The sequence below is a fragment of the Pantherophis guttatus genome, chromosome 3, assembly GCF_059756535.1.
Source record: "Pantherophis guttatus breed Tessera chromosome 3, ASM5975653v1, whole genome shotgun sequence".
Taxonomy (NCBI): Eukaryota; Metazoa; Chordata; class Lepidosauria; order Squamata; family Colubridae; genus Pantherophis; species Pantherophis guttatus.
The window spans coordinates 200,141,111-200,159,223 of record NC_142065.1 but is presented as its reverse complement, the minus strand read 5'-3'; the positions used below and the strand labels follow the sequence as shown (position 1 = coordinate 200,159,223).

The 18,113-nt window shown below is 34.3% G+C and overlaps 1 protein-coding gene across 2 annotated transcripts in view; it reads left to right on the top strand.

Moving 5' to 3' along the window:
• ATAD2 (ATPase family AAA domain containing 2) overlaps positions 1-18,113 on the top strand; it is a 36,333-nt gene that overhangs the window by 2,055 nt on the left and 16,165 nt on the right. The window contains exons 2-16 of one of the 2 annotated variants that reach the window (XM_034422254.3): positions 2,596-2,747; positions 3,454-3,503; positions 5,028-5,196; positions 6,549-6,645; positions 7,093-7,177; positions 7,830-7,940; positions 9,041-9,158; positions 9,827-9,934; positions 10,231-10,339; positions 10,601-10,716; positions 12,486-12,660; positions 12,736-12,824; positions 13,169-13,328; positions 14,763-14,853; positions 17,044-17,358. In XM_034422254.3, coding sequence (XP_034278145.2) covers positions 2,596-2,747; positions 3,454-3,503; positions 5,028-5,196; positions 6,549-6,645; positions 7,093-7,177; positions 7,830-7,940; positions 9,041-9,158; positions 9,827-9,934; positions 10,231-10,339; positions 10,601-10,716; positions 12,486-12,660; positions 12,736-12,824; positions 13,169-13,328; positions 14,763-14,853; positions 17,044-17,358 — 1,945 coding nt within the window. Of the gene's footprint in view, positions 1-2,595; positions 2,748-3,453; positions 3,504-5,027; positions 5,197-6,548; positions 6,646-7,092; positions 7,178-7,826; positions 7,941-9,040; positions 9,159-9,826; positions 9,935-10,230; positions 10,340-10,600; positions 10,717-12,485; positions 12,661-12,735; positions 12,825-13,168; positions 13,329-14,762; positions 14,854-17,043; positions 17,359-18,113 lie in introns of both variants that reach the window. The other variant, XM_034422253.3, reaches the window with a different exon arrangement.

The following is an 18,113-nucleotide window of genomic DNA, read 5'->3' as shown; positions in this document are numbered from 1 at the left end:
TGATTCCAGCTAGAAACCTTTTGATTTAATTTTGTTTTAAACAAAGTGCTGGATATAAAAAGAAAGACAAGGGATCCATTATTTGTGTTAGGCTACAGAAGTACAGGATTGTAACTGCCTTATTTGAAGAATTTTTCATCAAGAATGTAAGTTTGAAAAGGGGTGGTGGTTAATGTGCCTCCAAGCTGCAATTAAGCTGCAGTTGTTTCAATTTACATGGTTGTATGAATCACTAAAGAGCCTTTAGTCATGCAAATTGGGGTTTTATTGGGTACACACAGTTTATATACCTAACAAGAATATTGCCACTATGGACTCTGAATTGTTGTTTAGAACTTTATTGTTCCATCAGGGAATTTGTGATAATCATTAAAAAAAAAAATGAACATTTTTATCAGGAACTGGTAAACAGCAGCCAGCAAAATTTGGTTAGCCAAAAAATACAGCAGCCAATTATTTCAGCTAATTAATCTTATTGTGATGGGTTATATATGATGGGTTATATGTGATGGGCATATAATAGAATTCGATACATTTGCTTATAAAACATCCGATAGGAATAACACACTTTATTTTACAGTTTTTAAGAACTCACCCACCTACTTTTTCTCATGTATAAATGTACACATCAATTCATGAAGTAGTAAAATAGACTCATATTTTAATCTGTGGTGAAGAGAGGTTGGTTTCTGATCTCTACAATTTTATAATCAACTTTTTAGGTTGCAATTTTGTACCTGCTAAAAGTAAAACTTCCTAGCACTACAAGGTTACATTGTTTTTAGAGTGCCAAAATATGTTTCTATATTGCAGTATGACTGTTAAATAAAGTTAATTAGAAATTTACAATGTCTTGCATGTGTGAAATTTTGAAAAAGCTCATGAACAGATTTAAACAGTAATGCATATGCAATGTACATTTAAAATTAAGCACAACATAATTGGGAAACTAATTTTAAAAAATACTGCTCATACAATTAACATATGTTAATTTTTGAATTTTTTAATACACATTTCTATTGTAGAGAATATTCCAACTTGTATTTTATTACTAAAGTTATTAAAATATATGTCCCAGTCTGCTATCTGCCTCTAGGAAGAGATTATTTCAGAAAACTAAGTAATCTACAAATTCTTGTTCTGAGTAGCAGGACAGAAGAGTAACGAAGGAATAAAAAATATTAAGAGACAAATTGTGTAGTACTATATCATTCTCTAGAAAAGGTTGTAGTCAGAAATATATTTTATAAAACATGCTATACTTAAGGACTACTTTGAGTGAAAAATGGTTTGTAATTATGAAAAAGTATAATTGTTAAATGCAACAGAAACTACATATCATTTGAGATGGGAAATTTTATCAATCAAATTTAAATCCAAATTTTAATTCTTCAGTTGACAATATTCTACACATTCATGCAAACTAGAAGCTTCTAGTTCCCTTATCTTTAAAAAAGTAACTTAAGCAGTTTCTTAAGTACATAGAGATAGTATACAGAGATACTCTAAAGAAATCTTTTGAGCTCATTCAACTTTAATAGATATTTTCTGAATAGTTTGCTGATATATCTAAATAATGGATACTAAATCTGAATAAAGCATGCCATAGGTTCGCCATCACTGATCTCCTTAACTTCCCTACCTGTCTCTCTCCCCCACCCCCACCCCAAATCTAACCTTTTGGCCTCCTTCCACTCTGCTGCCCTTGCTGCCGTGTACCTATGGGCCCTGGTACAGCTACAGCTGATACCAAACTGATCCTAGTTATCTTCCTGCTTCTGCTGACAAAGTATGCCCAGCTCAGCCGTTCATGAGGCAGCTGCTGGCTATGCCGGGCATTTTTCCAGAGGCTGTTCACCCACCCCACCCTGGTCCAAATTGTGTGAGGGCTTGGTTTTGGAAACTATGGCTCTCTAACTTGAATGGTTGCTGAATGAATGGTCATAACTTTAGAATTACCTGTATGTTTATGAAACAAAAGGTAGTGTCAGAATGATTGGATAATTAATATAGTTGAAATACAAAAGTGAATTACAAATATAAAATAAATTGTCATATTCTCAGATAATGTGTTACATACATGTGATAGAGGATTACCAAATGTTCTGCAAGAATATGGAATTGAAGGTTCTACATTGATTACCGAACTTGCTTTTAATGAATCATTTTTACTTTTTCTGAGCCATCTGCTCTGATGCAATAAGAACTGTATGTGGTGGTGGTAAATGATACATAAATGGAATTTAGTGACTGGCTCCATATTCAGCAGGTCATAAAACAGGAATATAAATTGTCTCCTTGTTTAATGAATTTTTGGATAATCGTATAAGAATACTTACGGAAATACCAGAGGTATATTAGTTGGAGTTGTGAATGTATATGTACAACCTAATTTTGGTTTTGTCTTTTAAAATTTAAGCAGTTTAAGACATAGTTATTTGAGAGATCACTTCTGCTATTTTTACTTTGTTTTAATAATTTACACAAGTATTAAATCAGAATTAATGTGCATAAATATTTCAAATAAAGTTGTTACACATCAGAGTTAGAACATAATTAACTGCGTTCTTAATTATCCTTATTGTATTGCTTCAGGAGTTCTCTTCAGACAAAGAATGTGGGCATTTCACAAGGCAGCACACCTTAAGATCTATGAGGAAAAATAATCCGCATTATTCAAGCCCTAGCTTTGACAAAAAAATGTCAACACTGAGTGAGAATGGGATTAACAGGAAACACTTTACAAGGTATTTTTTTTTCTTTTACAGATCACTTGGTAAAATTATGTTGTACTTGGATCTTTTAGAGCACAGCAGTGTTATAGGGCTTGGAAATAATTTTCTGATTAAAAACCTACTTATTTTCTAAGAACAGCTTACAGAAATAAAAAAAAAAGTACATTCCAACAAGTGTTTATAGTAACTAAGAAAAGTTTTAAAAGGGTATTTGGAAGACTAGCAAATTAAAATGATACTTAATATTTTATCTTCTACAATACTGTTAGAACATTTTAATTTTATTGTATCTTTTGAAAAACCACCTTTGCTACATCCCCCCCCCCCCCAAAAAAAAAAATTGGAAGTCCATGTTCTGCAATACAGCTGTATTTCAGTGAAAACTAAAACTACATAACCAATTTTCGGTAAGGTGTTTTTTGTTTTTGAATAAACAAAAACTATTCCCAAAACCAGAAAAAACTCTGAAAAAACAGAATTAAAAGAAAATATATAGTAGAGGCAAGATAATAAAGCAAATAAAAAATGGAATAATCATAATAAGTAAGGAGGTATTTAGAAACTGAAGGAAGTATATAGAAACTGAAACATCACAAACCATTTTATTTTAGTCCCCTTGATTCTTCTGATACTAAATCTTATTCCAATACTGACCCAAATGAAAGCTATAAATTGGATGTCAAGCTGATAAAATCTTGATACCTTTACTTCTGTGCAGACAACTGGCTAGGATGCAGGCGGATGGAAAGAATGAAGATGGTGAAGAAGGTAAATCAAGTAAAATACACATGTTGTTGTGGATAGGCTGCAGCGGTTCAAATACATTGACTGAAATTTCTGGTTCAGAGAATTATCGTTTTTACAAAACATTCTTGGGTTTGCTTTTACAAAGGTGGCCTTGGTGGCTGGAGGTTTGAAATATGCAAAATATTCTATTTCTGCCAAACTATGTTCAAACTTGGCGGGGAGGATGCAGATTTCCAGTATTTTAGTTTGTATGAAATATAAAGGTTGATTTTTTTTTCCAGACAGAAGTTGGGTGGTAAAAGGGAGAGAAAAGGAAGTCTCCAGAAAGATTGGAGACATGGTGTGATAGCAATGGCTGAAAGAGGGAAGGATATGCCCCCTAGTACTGGAGAGGGGAGACAACATTTATCAACCTTATTACTCCTTGCTCAGCTGCATGTCGTTTCATCTGAAATCTGGAAATCAGCCAAAACCTCTTGGGATTTACTTGTGCCAAAATGTGGCTTCAGAGTTCTTAATAAATTTAACAGTACATTGGTTAATTATCAATCTACATGCTATTCATATATTTGTCCTCTGAAATATCTATATATTATTTTCATCATCTTGTACCAAAGCTTATACCTTAGAATAATGTTTCTTAGTGTGGCCAAAGAACCCCTGAGTCCCTCCACGCTATCAAAGAGGTTCACAATATCAAATTTTTTTGCCAAGTATTGAAAATATTTGCAAACATTTAAAATAATGTCACTCTTCTGATTTTTATTTGATAATAAGAGTTTTTTAAAATAACACTTTGTTAATGTTTAATGAGTTTGATACTATTTTCCATGGTTCAATAAATACATATACAAATGGATGCATTTTAATTTAATTAGTAAAAGTACTTATGTGAATGAGTTTCTGAAAAGGAAATAAGATGTTTCAGAGAAGCTTCACAGCAAATGGCCAAAGTGGTAGGGATAATTAATGTTGTGGTATGGAAACAGTTTATGTGGAGATGTGCAGCTGAAACTGAAAAGTAGACTCAAAAATTGTAAGGGTGGAATGTATGTATGTCTATTCCTACCTGTACTTCCATTCATGTAGTATCAAGTTCCTAAAGTTTTCTGATTTCCCACCACCACGGCAACCTTTAATGCCTTGTGCTATGCCATTCAACAAATTTTTTTTGCAATCAGGATAAATCAGCTTTGTGAAAGGTTAAGTAGAAGCCTGCAATAGAAAAAAAGACTGGAAAAGAAAAGTATTCTTTTAGAAACAAAATTACTTCATTATTGTGATAAAGTATTTTTGTTTCCATTGAGAAAGTTACTCTTAAACTGAAAAGCTACTAAATTTATTACATGGATGAGATATGTGGGTGGGGAACGCTTGTCAAATTTACAGGCAATTCAGATATTCTGGGGAACTGTATCCTTGAAGACACAATTTTAAAAAGAACTCAACATAAAGATTGAAAGTAAATTTAAATTTAATTGAGATGATCCTTGATTTAGGAAATAAGATGAGTGCAGCAAAGGAAAATTCTTTATTTTCCTTTAGGAGCTGTAGTTCCTGTAACCAGATCCCTGAAAAAGGGAGTAGATGGGAAGCCTGAAGAACATGCTGCAGAAGAAAATGGCGATGTTGAAGTCCGTCGCAGTTGCAGAATTAGACAAAGTCGCTACAGTACTATGAACCAGTCGGTTCTGTTTGACAGACTAATTACAAAGTAAGTTGTTTTTTATCTTTTTATTTCCTCCATAATTGATTCCTTCTATAAAAAATAGGAAGCTCCAGTTGATTAATCTATCTTCCTTTTTTTATATATTGGAAGTGGCAAGCATTTTGGAAGACCACAAACTAAATGGGGTTATATATGGAGGGGCAGTGCTCTGCTTCCAGGGGAAGTTCTTTGCTTCTTAAACAGACACTTTTAAGAACTAAATACAGGTAGTCTTCAACTTAACCATTCATTTAGTGACTGACTGTTTCAGTTACATCGAAAAAAAAGTGACTTATCATTTTTCATGCTTCCGACGATTGTGGCATATCCCCATGGTCATATGACCAAAATTCAGATGCTTGAGAGTTGCTTCAAATTTATGATGGTTACAGAATCCTGGGATCATGTGATCCTTTTTTTGCGACCTGACAAGCAAAGGCAATGATGAAGCCAGCTATTAAGTTAGTCACACACCAACTGTGACTAACTTAATAGCTGCAGTGATTCACTTTATAATTGTGGCAAAAAAGGTCATAAAATGGGGCAAATGTCACTTAACTGTCACTTAGAAACAAATTTGGGGCTCAATTATGGTTGTAAGTCTAGGACTACCTGTAGTGTGGTGCCTACGGACATTTTTTTTTTCCACAAGATACTTTGTTTGATGTAGTCGATCCTTACACCATCCAACTTAAATAAGCTTCTAATAAAATAAAAATCAGTAAGATATTGGAATGCTACATAGCAAACACCAATAGCTGCTTTGCTAATTCGAGCATGGAATATTCTGGATACCTCTGGAATATTCCCCCATTACCCACTGATTATGTTTTTCTGGGAGTAGTTTGGCACTTTTCTGAACTAGTTTCTCTGACTGGGAATTAGTTGGAGATGTCTGGGATGTGGCTTTAGAATGTTCCTGAGTTTTGCAGATCCAGATTATTTATTTTCTGGTAAATGAGCGCTTATGACGAACCATACCTGCCATGATAATCATTCTCTCAGCGTACCTACCACATACTCTCAAAATTCCAAATATACCTCTTTTGGAAAATATTACATACACCTACATTATAATTTTAGTTTTTCTTTTTTTCACTCCAAAATGGCAGGGAATTATGTATTTGGTGTTTTGTTTTTTTCTGATAAGAGTATTTCCAAGAGTAAGGAAAAGGGCAAACTTTCTGGAATGGGCAACATACAAAGAAACAAACAGTATGTTGATATACACAGGATTGGACCTGCATTTATTAATAGTTCTAGCTTTCTATGAACTGAAGATACAATATTGTGGCATTCTTTGTTTAACTGATTCTTCGTTAATATTTTATTTAATTATACGTTGCATACTTTGTCAGTACTGCAGAAGCTGTACTGCAAAAAATGGACGATATGAAGAAGATGCGCCGTAGACGAATGATGGAAGACCTTGGGGTGTTCAATGGTAGAAAAGGAGTAAGTGTATATTCATTATTGTGGAGGTATCAATATTTTTTATTGCTTTTGCTTTGATAATTTCAATGTAACCTGAGCAAATTCTAAATAATTATAAGATGCACTTTATAACTGCAGGAGATCCCCCTCCCTCCCCCCCCCATCATTAAACTAGAAGTACTGTTTGTAAGGGTTTGGAAGCGGCTTTGAGCTGTCTCTCTGCATCCTCAAACTAGATCAGGCCAAACGCCAAACACATGTGCAAGCAACCAATTGTGGCTTCCAAAGCAGTTGTATGAGATAAATACAGCTCATAAAGGTGTGCATCTGTACATTATGAAACATCTTTTTCAACAGATTTGCACAGTCCAATAATTGTACTGATTTCATTTAATGTATCTACTGAAATTGACATCGAAGTATCATGTAATGACAGATTACTTGAATGAGATTTTATGCTATTTCCAGGGAAACCTTGATATGTACTCCAGAGGGAAACCAGCTATCCAAAGGACTGATGAAGAAACCTCTGACAATCAGGATGGAAGTGCAGGTTATTGTGCTGCTTTTACTTTTTAGAACTGTACTGTTACATATGACAATTTGAAGTGTGGGTAAAGTGTGAGGGATATACTTACGGGTAAATGAATGAAAGATGTTTTGATTGAAACTTCTGAGAAGTGTTTGGTTAGCTTCTGTAGGAACATCTAAATAGAATAGGTCTTGGTTCTGTCATTACAGGTGGTTTTATGAATTGATTATTCAGAATTTTCAGATTAATCCTTGGTGGTCCTCTCAGAATTCACTAAAACTCTTCTTTACTATATTTCACTTTTGCGTATGTGTCTATACCTATTTTCAGGTTAGTTTTGACTCCTGGCAACTGCCTGGACCAGGTCTCTGCAGTTTTTGGATGGTATTTTCAATGGTGGGGGGCAACATTTTCAGAAATGGTTTGCCATTACCTTCTTCCAAGGGTTGAAATTATCTGTGTTTCCTTCAGATCATTATTAAAACTTTGAGGTAGCTTGGATCGGGTTTGATTTGGACATTGAAAGCTGAATTCTTTCTAGCAAAAAATAAAACTGATAAATGTGTATGCTCCCAGCTGAAGTAGGTAATAAAGCTGTATGAAACAATTGTGAAATTTCTTATGGGTTCAGAACCCTTTATTAAAGTTAGAGCAATTTATTTTCTTTAAGTAGAATCTTCAGAAGAAGTTGGGGACCATGAAGATGAAGATGGAGAAGAAAACCAAAAGCGCTATGATCTCCGACAGCGAAAAACTGTTGTACGTTATCAAGCCCCACCAGAAAGTAGGTTTCTTTTATACCATTCCTGGAAGTCTCGTTTATTTATTATAAATTTTCAAATTTCCAAGATCAAAATATCTATTAGATGTGTGTTGATACTGAACCGAATTCCTCATAAACATTCTAAGTTGAAGGCATTTTATTCCATGTTGTTTTAAGGTCCATGATTAGTTTTTTTTTAAATGTTTTTTCTTATTGAAACTTCAAAAAGTCATTAATAAATCAGTGACAGATTCTATTCCTTCTCTGCTTGGAATTAAAGAGGATGGGGGAGGATGTGCTTGGTTAAGCACATACTTAAGGACTGAACATACTGTGTTGGTCACAAGAAAAAAAGATTTCAATTTTTCTAATAAATTTTGCAGTTTTAATGTTTTTTGGAAGTTTAGAGCTTGTGGCTTGTAATGTTATGTTCCTGTGTGGTATGCTTTTTTTCTCATGGAAGATTTTCAAGCGCAAAAGCATAGCATACCTGTGGATTTCATAAAGATTTACTGGGCTTTGTTTTTGTAGGCCTGATTAAATGCAGAACTGTATATCGTGCAACCATGTTAATTAGGAAGATGCTTCAAGCCTTTAACCAGAAAATTTCGGTTTTGCTTTTATAACCTTGATCATGGCTGCTGAAATTAACTCATTTGGCTCTTTGTTGGCTCTGTTCTGTAATTGTACAGACTAGCCAGATTGCTAGAATCCATTTAATTGTTGCTTGTATTGCTTGGATGGAAGTTTTAAAAAACATTCTGAGTTATTTTTAAATTCGGTTCATATGTCCTCTATTTGTGGTTGTGAATATATTACTTGGAAAAGTTTCTTTGTGCCGTAAATCTGCTTTTTTTTGTGGGGGTGGGGGGGCGTTGCCATCTTAACATTTCATGCAGTTGTACAAGTCACAATAATGTAACTTTTCAGCCAATATTGCCTGGGATTTATTTTCTAATTGTCTTTCAGAAAGTTAACAAATGAACTTTGTACAGGTTAAAATTAGGCATGTTTGGCTTTTTGTAAACAAATGATTTGCTATATGATTTCTGATTCTCTATTGTAGAAGCAAGAATATGAACCTCTTTTTTTTAAAAAAAAATGTTTGATATTGTTAACAGAGCCCAGGCATCAGAAGAAGCCTAAATTATTTTATGATGATGCAGCCTCTCCAGTAAGACGAGGTTTCCCTTTTAGTCCTGTAGGACCACGGAGCCCTTTCTGTAAAAAGATAAATAGGTATGTTTTTGTGTGCGCAAGAGATACAATAGTAGCAATGCTTCAGATGCTGCTTGTTCCTCCAATGATTAATTTAGCAAAAGTTTATTATAGAATAAACTTTACTGTCTGATCTCGTGACCATGGGGACACTGCCGTGATTGTAAGTCACTTTTTCAAATGGTTGGAAATTGAGGACTACCTGTATTTGTAAGCACAAATACCAGTCAACATAAATAAGGAAGAAAGATACTGGCTTCATGTGAATCTGGAAGATAGTATCTTGTACGTTTTTCAAGATTTTTGAGAACTTTTGTCTCCTTATTCAGCTCCATTGTAATGGAATGGTTGCTAAGTGAGAACTACATATATGTCCTCATAATGTTTTCAAGAGAGATTTGGTTTATATACTGTCTTATGCAGAGTCAAATATCAGCTTGTTAGTATAAATTAAAATTATGCTTTGCTTGTTAGTCTATGTTTGTCAGAGTGGCAAACCATAACTATGTATCCAGCCAATGTAGATTCATGGAAGAAATCAATCTGGATTTTAACTACACCTCCTTATTCTTCCACCCTTTTTCTACTCGGCTCAACCACTCATACCTACACTCATATTCAGCATATATTTACTAATACATTAATATTTCCACAACATGCATTTTCATACTTATTTTTTTTTTAAATAGGCGAAAGCATGCAATTCATAACAGTGATTCCACAACCTCGTCATCATCTGATGATGAAGAACGCTTTGAAAGACGTAGGAAAAGAAGTCGCAACAAAGCACTGAGCAGGTATTTATTCAAAGTGGATAGTGTATTTTTTCCATAGATTACATTGGAGGATTTTGTCTAAAATGTTGTCAGTGAGAAAATGGTAAATTCTGGCTTTCCATAATTAAATGTTACCAGGATTTAACAGTTGTATGTCACATTGGAATTATATAGTCACTGATATATAAAACAAGGTTTCAAATTTAACATTAACTATGAAGCTACATCTATTTTTCTATTCAGGGTTTTAAACTTTGGCTAAATTAAATTGTACTTTCTACTTCAGCACTTTCAACAACTATTAATTCTCATATTAGGTGCCTTCCGCTAAATTTTCAAAAAGATGAGTTGAAGGGAATCCACAGAGATCGAATGAAAATTGGAGCAAGCCTGGCTGACGTTGATCCAATGCAAATAGACACTTCAGTAAGGATTTGATGTCTTGTGTTCTGACATAAAAATTGAATGTAGATAACTTTACCTTTAAAATTAATGTAACTTTTTTGGTTGATTAATTATGTGGCATCAAGTCATCGTTGACTCCTGGACACCATGTAGATTGAGCTGTTCTTTAATATACTGATAATAAACTTAAAAGATACTTGTGAGGACAGCATAGGTAATATTTAGCTTTTACTTTGGCTATGATTTTTATTATTTTCATTTGCCAACTGTCACCCTTTTTAGGTGCGATTTGATTGTGTGGGTGGACTTTCTGATCATATTTCAGCTTTAAAGGAGATGGTTGTTTTCCCACTACTTTATCCAGAAGTGTTTGAGAGATTCAAGATTCAACCTCCAAGGTAGTACTTTAAATTATTTCCTTTTATTGGATGTTGAAGGTTTTTTAAAATTTGGACTTTCTTGGGATAGATAGTTTCTTAAGATCTTTAGACAAGATCACTTCCTAATATCACTTTGATGCACTGTTTAGATCAATTTGTCTTGCAAGTTAAAATTGACAAGGTTTACTATAGTCATAGTAATTTGCAAAAAAATACACGTGTTCTTAGTTTATATTATATTAATTTATACTATATTATATTAAGAAGTACCCAAATCTTAAAAGGAACCTGAAAGTGTCCTTGAATTATTTTTGTGTAAATTTTTGTAATTTCAAATTAATATATTATTATAGCCAGGCTTCCACAAGAGATAATGCAAAATATAAACAATTCCTAATTAAGAAAGACCAAATTATTTACAGAGGTTAAACATTGAAATAATTATTAGAGCCAAGAGAATATAAATATAGCAGTCAATATGAAAGCACCAAATATAGGAGAAAATAACCATTAAAAAAATTTGAACGAAGGAACAATCTTAAATGCTATATATGGGTTTCACATTTGTTCACAGCCTTTGTCAGAAAACTGTTCAGAATAGCTTTAGTTGAAAGGATGGGCCGGTCCTTTGCTATTTCCAAGCCGGATCTAAGCATCCCGCAGGTCGCATCTGGCCTGCAGATCTTGAGTTTGACACCCCTGCTCTAGAGGGAAATCCATTCATGTTGCCTCCTTCTGAAGAGCCACAAAAGATTCATTAAATGCTGCAGCCAATTGATAATTTTGGTTTCACTTCATTCTATCTCATGTCTGCATCTTCTCCTAGAACTCCTGAAATCAGATAATTGATGCATATCAAAAACCTATGTGTTATTTCAACAACAACTTTAATATTTTTGAATAACTTCCTATTCATGCAGAAAGCTTGTTAGTAATAAGAAAGGATAACACATACAAACATTTCAGAAAATTGAAATGATATATAAGATAAAAATGATTAAAATTGCCACCTTTGGTCTTCGTAGCATGTACAGTCCTGTTGTTCTGCATTATTCATCTTTCATGATCATTTCTGTAATTTTGGAAAAGGGTTTATGTCCAAAGGCACCATTGCCACCTCTTAATTCTGAACTCATGAGAAGAAGTTCACAGAAAATTCTGCATCAGCATTTGAGTCCATAATCATGGACAAAAACCTGATGTCAGCATTCTGATGCTGCCAGTTATTTGAGATGACATCAAAACCTGACACCTGCCTTTGGTGTCTGGCTCGTTAATCTATAACCTAAAAATTTGGGGATCTGTTACAGGAAATTTGTAGGTCCTTAACTAGAATCTTCAGATTCCCCATGGAATTTCAAGTGGAGAAATTCTGAGATCTCTCGATTATGTACATATAAAATCTAGCATTCTGGGAAATTTTTGAATGGAGACATACTCAGATAGCACCAGTGCTGAGCTCGTTATTTTTATTATTTCTACACTATTTAATATTGATTTGTTCTTAAGTCATTTGTATAGAGTGCCTATATTGTTGGGGTTTTTTATATGTGGTTTTAACTGTTCGTTATGCTGCATTTTTGACCATTGAGGATATGATTATTAATTAGCATGCTCATACCTCCAAATTCATAGGCACCGATGTTCGGACATCAGTGTAATAAGCTCCTGTACCTTTTGTGTGCTGCTTGAAGGTGTTTCTTAAAAATCTGGTTGCCAAAGTCTTAAAGTGATTAGGTAGAGTATGCTAAAATAATTACTTTAACTGCAAGTTTGAACTCTTCCAGGGGCTGCCTTTTTTACGGTCCACCGGGGACTGGAAAAACTCTTGTTGCCAGGGCACTTGCTAATGAGTGCAGCCACGGAGACAGAAGAATAGCATTTTTCATGAGAAAAGGTGCTGATTGTCTCAGTAAATGGGTGGGCGAATCTGAGCGACAGCTTCGTCTGCTGTTTGATCAGGTAATTTTGCTTTCTTTGTGTTTTGTGTTTCCCACAATTATTTGAATCATAGTTAATTTGAATGTCTCTTTTTAGGCCTTTCAGATGCGTCCTTCAATTATATTCTTTGATGAGATAGATGGCCTTGCTCCTGTACGGTCCAGTAGACAAGATCAGATTCACAGGTATGTGCTGTGTAATTAAAAACTCTAGCTCTTCAACATTTCTTTGAACTTCAATATGACGGGTTAAATTCAAAAGATTGTAGAGTATAATCTGACCTTGTATCCATTTTGAGAAAATTAGGACAAAAATTGTTAAATAAGCAAGGAAACATAGTATTTAGTTATTTGCTTACATAAACAACAGTACTTTTGATCAAGTAATATGCATATTACATATTAAAAAAAGTAATAAAATGTTGCAAAAATACATTGTCATTCCTTTAGAGTCTAATATGTAATAATTATATATAAGACCTGTGGATTCTACCATGTAACGGGTAACATTTTAAAATTTTGTTTTTAAGCTCAATTGTGTCTACGTTGCTTGCATTGATGGATGGCTTAGATAATAGAGGTGAGATTGTGGTGATCGGTGCTACAAACAGATTGGATTCCATAGACCCTGCTTTGAGAAGACCAGGACGTTTTGACAGAGAATTCCTATTTACGTTACCAGATAAAGAGGTAAGAAATTCTACTACAGAGGAATAATTAGCTTTGGCTTACCACGATGGAGCATTGTATAGAGCAATAAACATTAGGCCTACAGAGCAGCTGTGTCTAAATCAGTCTTTCAGTTAGGGACTGGAATGTACAGCATTCATTTGAATTGAACTGGATGTCTATAATTGTTATGACAAACAAGTTCGGGTTGTGCAGAGTGAGATATCACTATGTTTCTAATAAATATATTTCCTATGTTGTCTTTTATTTTTCATTTGGTCCATCATCAGAAATCAAGAAAGTATACTTTTATGCTGACATTGAAACCGCTCAGAAATTTCTGTAAAGCAGTATGGAGCGGGGTATAATTGCTATTGGTATGCATTCTGTTCTGCTCTCTTTGGTGTGCCACCAATTTTGTGATTGTAGATTCGTTGTACATTTTTCTTAAATTGGCTGCTCAAAGGGATCTTCTCCCCAGGAGATCCCCCTGCCTCCTAGAAGAAGAGTTAACATTGTCCTGTATTTGCTCCATCAATCTACTCATCAAAACACATAATGCATCAGATTGAAATACATTCCATTGTAACTAGTGGAATGGTTTTCTGAAATGCTTCATCCTAAGGTGGTAGCGTACTTAACTTTGTGCTGTCTTTCTTTGCATTTCCCAACAACTCTTCAGTTAGAAATAAGTCCATTAAAATCTAACTTATGAAGAAAATAATTAGACTGAAATGGAAAACTATAGGACATCACAGGAAACAATCTTGTTCATACTGTAATTCCATCCAGCTCTGTGTACCACTGTGGGTTGCTAAATACTTTTGGGAAGACCAAAATAATTCTGTCTTTCGCTTCTGAACAACAGATATCAATCTTCTACAGTTGAAAATTATATATAGCTATATAATTACACTTAAAGCAGAGAGTGGTCTTATCAATGTTATATTTATTATGTTAAACAAAAGTATAAAGAATTAATCATTTTTGTTTTGTTCCCATTATTTTAAATTATGGTCCAATGATCTTTTCATATTCTAAATTACGTCATATTGATTTGCATAATGGGCTTATAATGCAGGAAGTCCCATTTTTCAGTCTATTTTAATATTCTAATATTGGAGCCATGTTACTCATAGCTGCTGTTTTGTTTATTTCCCTAGTTTGAGAGATTTTTCTAGAAAACATCTCTGTCCACTTGAGTTTTTATCTTGCATGAAGATAAAAATCACATAAAGCTTACAGTCTGTTACTTTTTTCCAAAGTTATTTTGTTATATAATTACAATTATATTGAGGAATTATAATAATGAATAGTTCAGTAGTTTTCATCTACATAAAAACTAGTGTTCATGTAAGCATAGAGCATTCGTGAATGGGAACTGGAATATTTGATATTTTAAGATTAAGAAATCTTAAAACCTTTTTTTAAAAAAAAAAACCTTTATGTTTTTAGGCAAGAAAGGAGATCCTTAAGATCCACACACGCGAATGGAGCCCTAAACCATCAGAAATGTTTCTACAGGAGGTTGCTGAAAAATGTGTTGGTAAGAACAGGAATGCAAAATATTTTGCACAATCCATTTCTAAAGAGTATTGTTTTGTATAGTTGCTTGGAAATATAGCTGTACATATTTTGCTTTGACCTGATTTTTGTAATTATTTAGAATTTGTGTGCAGGTACTTCATTATATGAGTTAAGCACAAGTTAATGATTAGCATCATCTCTGAGCATCTATTTTTGTGCAGTGATTAAGGTGCTGGATCAGAAACTGGGAGACCATAAATTCTGGTCCTCCCCCCTAGGCATGAAAGCCAGCCAACTTTGGGTCAGTTTTTTTCTTAGCCCAACTCACCTCACTGGAAGGATGGTGGTTATCAGGAAAATAAGAGGGGAAAGCAGTATGTCTTGAGTTGTACAGAATAAAGATGGGCTATAAATATAACAGTAAGAACTGTTGATTCTCCTTAAATCCAATAATGAAAGACTACTGCTGCATAAGCAATTGCTCCCACTCTTTATCTGCTTTTGCTGTAAAGAGTTTTTCTAGTATTAGCTGGAAGCTAGCCATGTGCATACAAAGCTCAGAATAATTTCTGCCACGATTTGTAGAAGTGTATTTTTTTTTAACAGACAAAACCATTAGGCAAGGGATGCAGGTAGCCCTTGATTTATGATCATTTGTCCAGCGATTGTTTAAAGTGACAACTGGCCCCCAATCACATGATTAAAATTTGGGCCCCCAGCTCTACACTTTTGGGTACCTTATATTTTGCCACAAATACTGCTACACCCCCCACCTCAACTGACCTTTGCCATCTTCTTCCTTCTGCTGGTGATCTGGGATCCAGGTGCTGGGTGAAAGTGCAGCCCTGGCATGCAGAGGGTGAGGACAGGGAGAGCCAATGGTGATTCCAACAGATGAAGGTGGATGCTGTGTACTTTTCCTAGTAAACTAAACGTATTAAACAGAATACAAGGAAAAATTTCTAATATATTGCATATAATATATATCCCCCATTTTAATTGACTGCCAGGAAGCAGTGTAGGCCTGCTTTTATTCTTCAGTGCTTGGCAGAAGATTGACTGAGGGATTGTAAATTATATATAAATGAAGGCTATGAAATGAAATGATTATATATAAATAGCAGTGCAATTTGACAATTGTATCTAATTGTGGTAGAAGGCTTACTAAAGTATGCTAAAGCCCATAAGACCATCTTTCTATCCAATTTTATAGTGAAATGGAAGGTAGATATGTTAAGGGAACCATAAAAATGACTTGTATGTTGATGGCTTGGCAGATACAAAAAATGTGTATCGTTAAACAAGGGAATCATAAAGAAATGAACACTAAATATGAACTTAAATACAAATAGCAAGTGACTAGTGTAAAGAAATATTTGAAGTAATTTCATTATTTAAAAGAATAAATTAGGATTGAATTGCAAGATATGAGGGAGGAATGAAGATCAAGAAGATAATAATTGGAGGAGTTCATGAGTTCCTTGGAAGGAAGTTTTTAAAATGCATTGTAGAAGCAAGGATGGCTTGCAGGATAATATAATCAGTGTAACTATACTTTTTTCTTTTCTTTTTTATCATTATACCTTTAAAAAAGGAGGGGGGTTACTTACTAATCTTATGCAGGTTTTTTTTTTAGTCAGTCTTGGCTCATCACAGCTGCCTGCACTAGTTCCTGCAGTTTTCTTGGCAAGATTTTCAGAAGGGATTTGCTCTTCCTTTTTTTCCTAGGTCTTAAGAAAGAGAGATTGGCCCAAAGGCTCCCAGCTGGCTTTGTGCCTCAGGAACACTCAAGAGTCTCGGTTTCTAGCCTCATGCCTTAATGATCATACCAATCTGGCTGTTTTACATGACAGTGTTTATTCTAATAAGTAGCATGATAGATATGCATACAAGATGGCTTTGATATTTTTAGATGCACAAAAAGCTTTTGATAATGTGAATTGGAGAATTAAATTCACTTTTTACACCTGTACGTTGCCCGGGTTGGGAAACACCACTTTAGAAACTTCTGTAAAGCATAATGCCCAGGTGGATTTAAAAAAAAAAAAAAGATAAAACATTTCTATATTCAGTTGTAGGTCTTGTGATGGTCGATTCTTTGTTTCAGAGAGAAAAGAACTTTTCCAATTTCTTACACGGTACATATATCATTAGATGGTTTTAAATTGCTTGTTTTAAAGATATTTAATACAAATGTTTTTCTTTATAGGGTACTGTGGGGCTGATATTAAATCGATATGTACTGAGGCAGCCTTGTGTGCCTTGCGGCGACGTTATCCTCAGATTTACACCAGCAGTGTGAAGCTGCAGTTAGATATCTCTTCTATCAACATAACTGCTAAGGATTTTGTGGTTGCTATGCAAAAGACTATACCTGCTTCTCAGCGGGCAGTAACATCACCTGGCCAAGCGCTCTCTACAATTTCAAAACCACTGCTTGAAAATGTACTGCAAAGAATTTTGGAAGTTGTACAAAATGTATTTCCACATGCAGAACTGGCACAGAAAGGAGGGAATAAATCAGGTATTTAAATTTCTTATTTTCTGAAACAGAATATTTTATCTAAATTTAGGACTGATAGTTAAGTCACCTTCATTTTAATAAAACACTAATACTGAAAGACTTTGCCTTTTCTTCTCTTTGAAGAGAGGGGCAGAAAAGAATCTGTGCAGATTGATCTTTTAGTTAACCAGATTAATTCACAAAAACACTTAAGTTTCAATAAAGTTTATTTACTTGCAGTTTTGGATAGAGGTATAGAATGGGTTTTGTACAAGCTAAAATGTTAACATATCCTTCCTAATTCAAGTCCAGATGTTTTACCATAAGAGTACAGCTTTGTGGCTTTCCAAGCAACTTGAAAGCCACACAATTGGAGAAGTTTTAATGGTAGCCATTGACAAATTACTAATAGACTCAAGATGCTGGACAATGGAGCCATTTTTGTCTAGTGGTCAAGGCACCAGGCGAGAAAGTAGGAGACCGTGAGTTCCAATCCCACTTTAGCCATGAAAGCCAACTGCTGTCTCTCAGCCCAACCACATCAGAGATCACTGTTGTGGGGAAAATTGAGAAAAGTGTGTTGGATATGCTTTCTGCCTTGAATTATTTGTAAAAATAATAAAAGCAGGATAGAAATAAGTAAATAAATAAAATAAGGTAGCATCAATTTTAGCTGAGAACTAACAATGAAACTCATCTGGATATTTTAATTCAATTATCTGGTGTACTTATCACAGAATTTTTTTTTATCATCTCAGTCACCCATACTGGATACC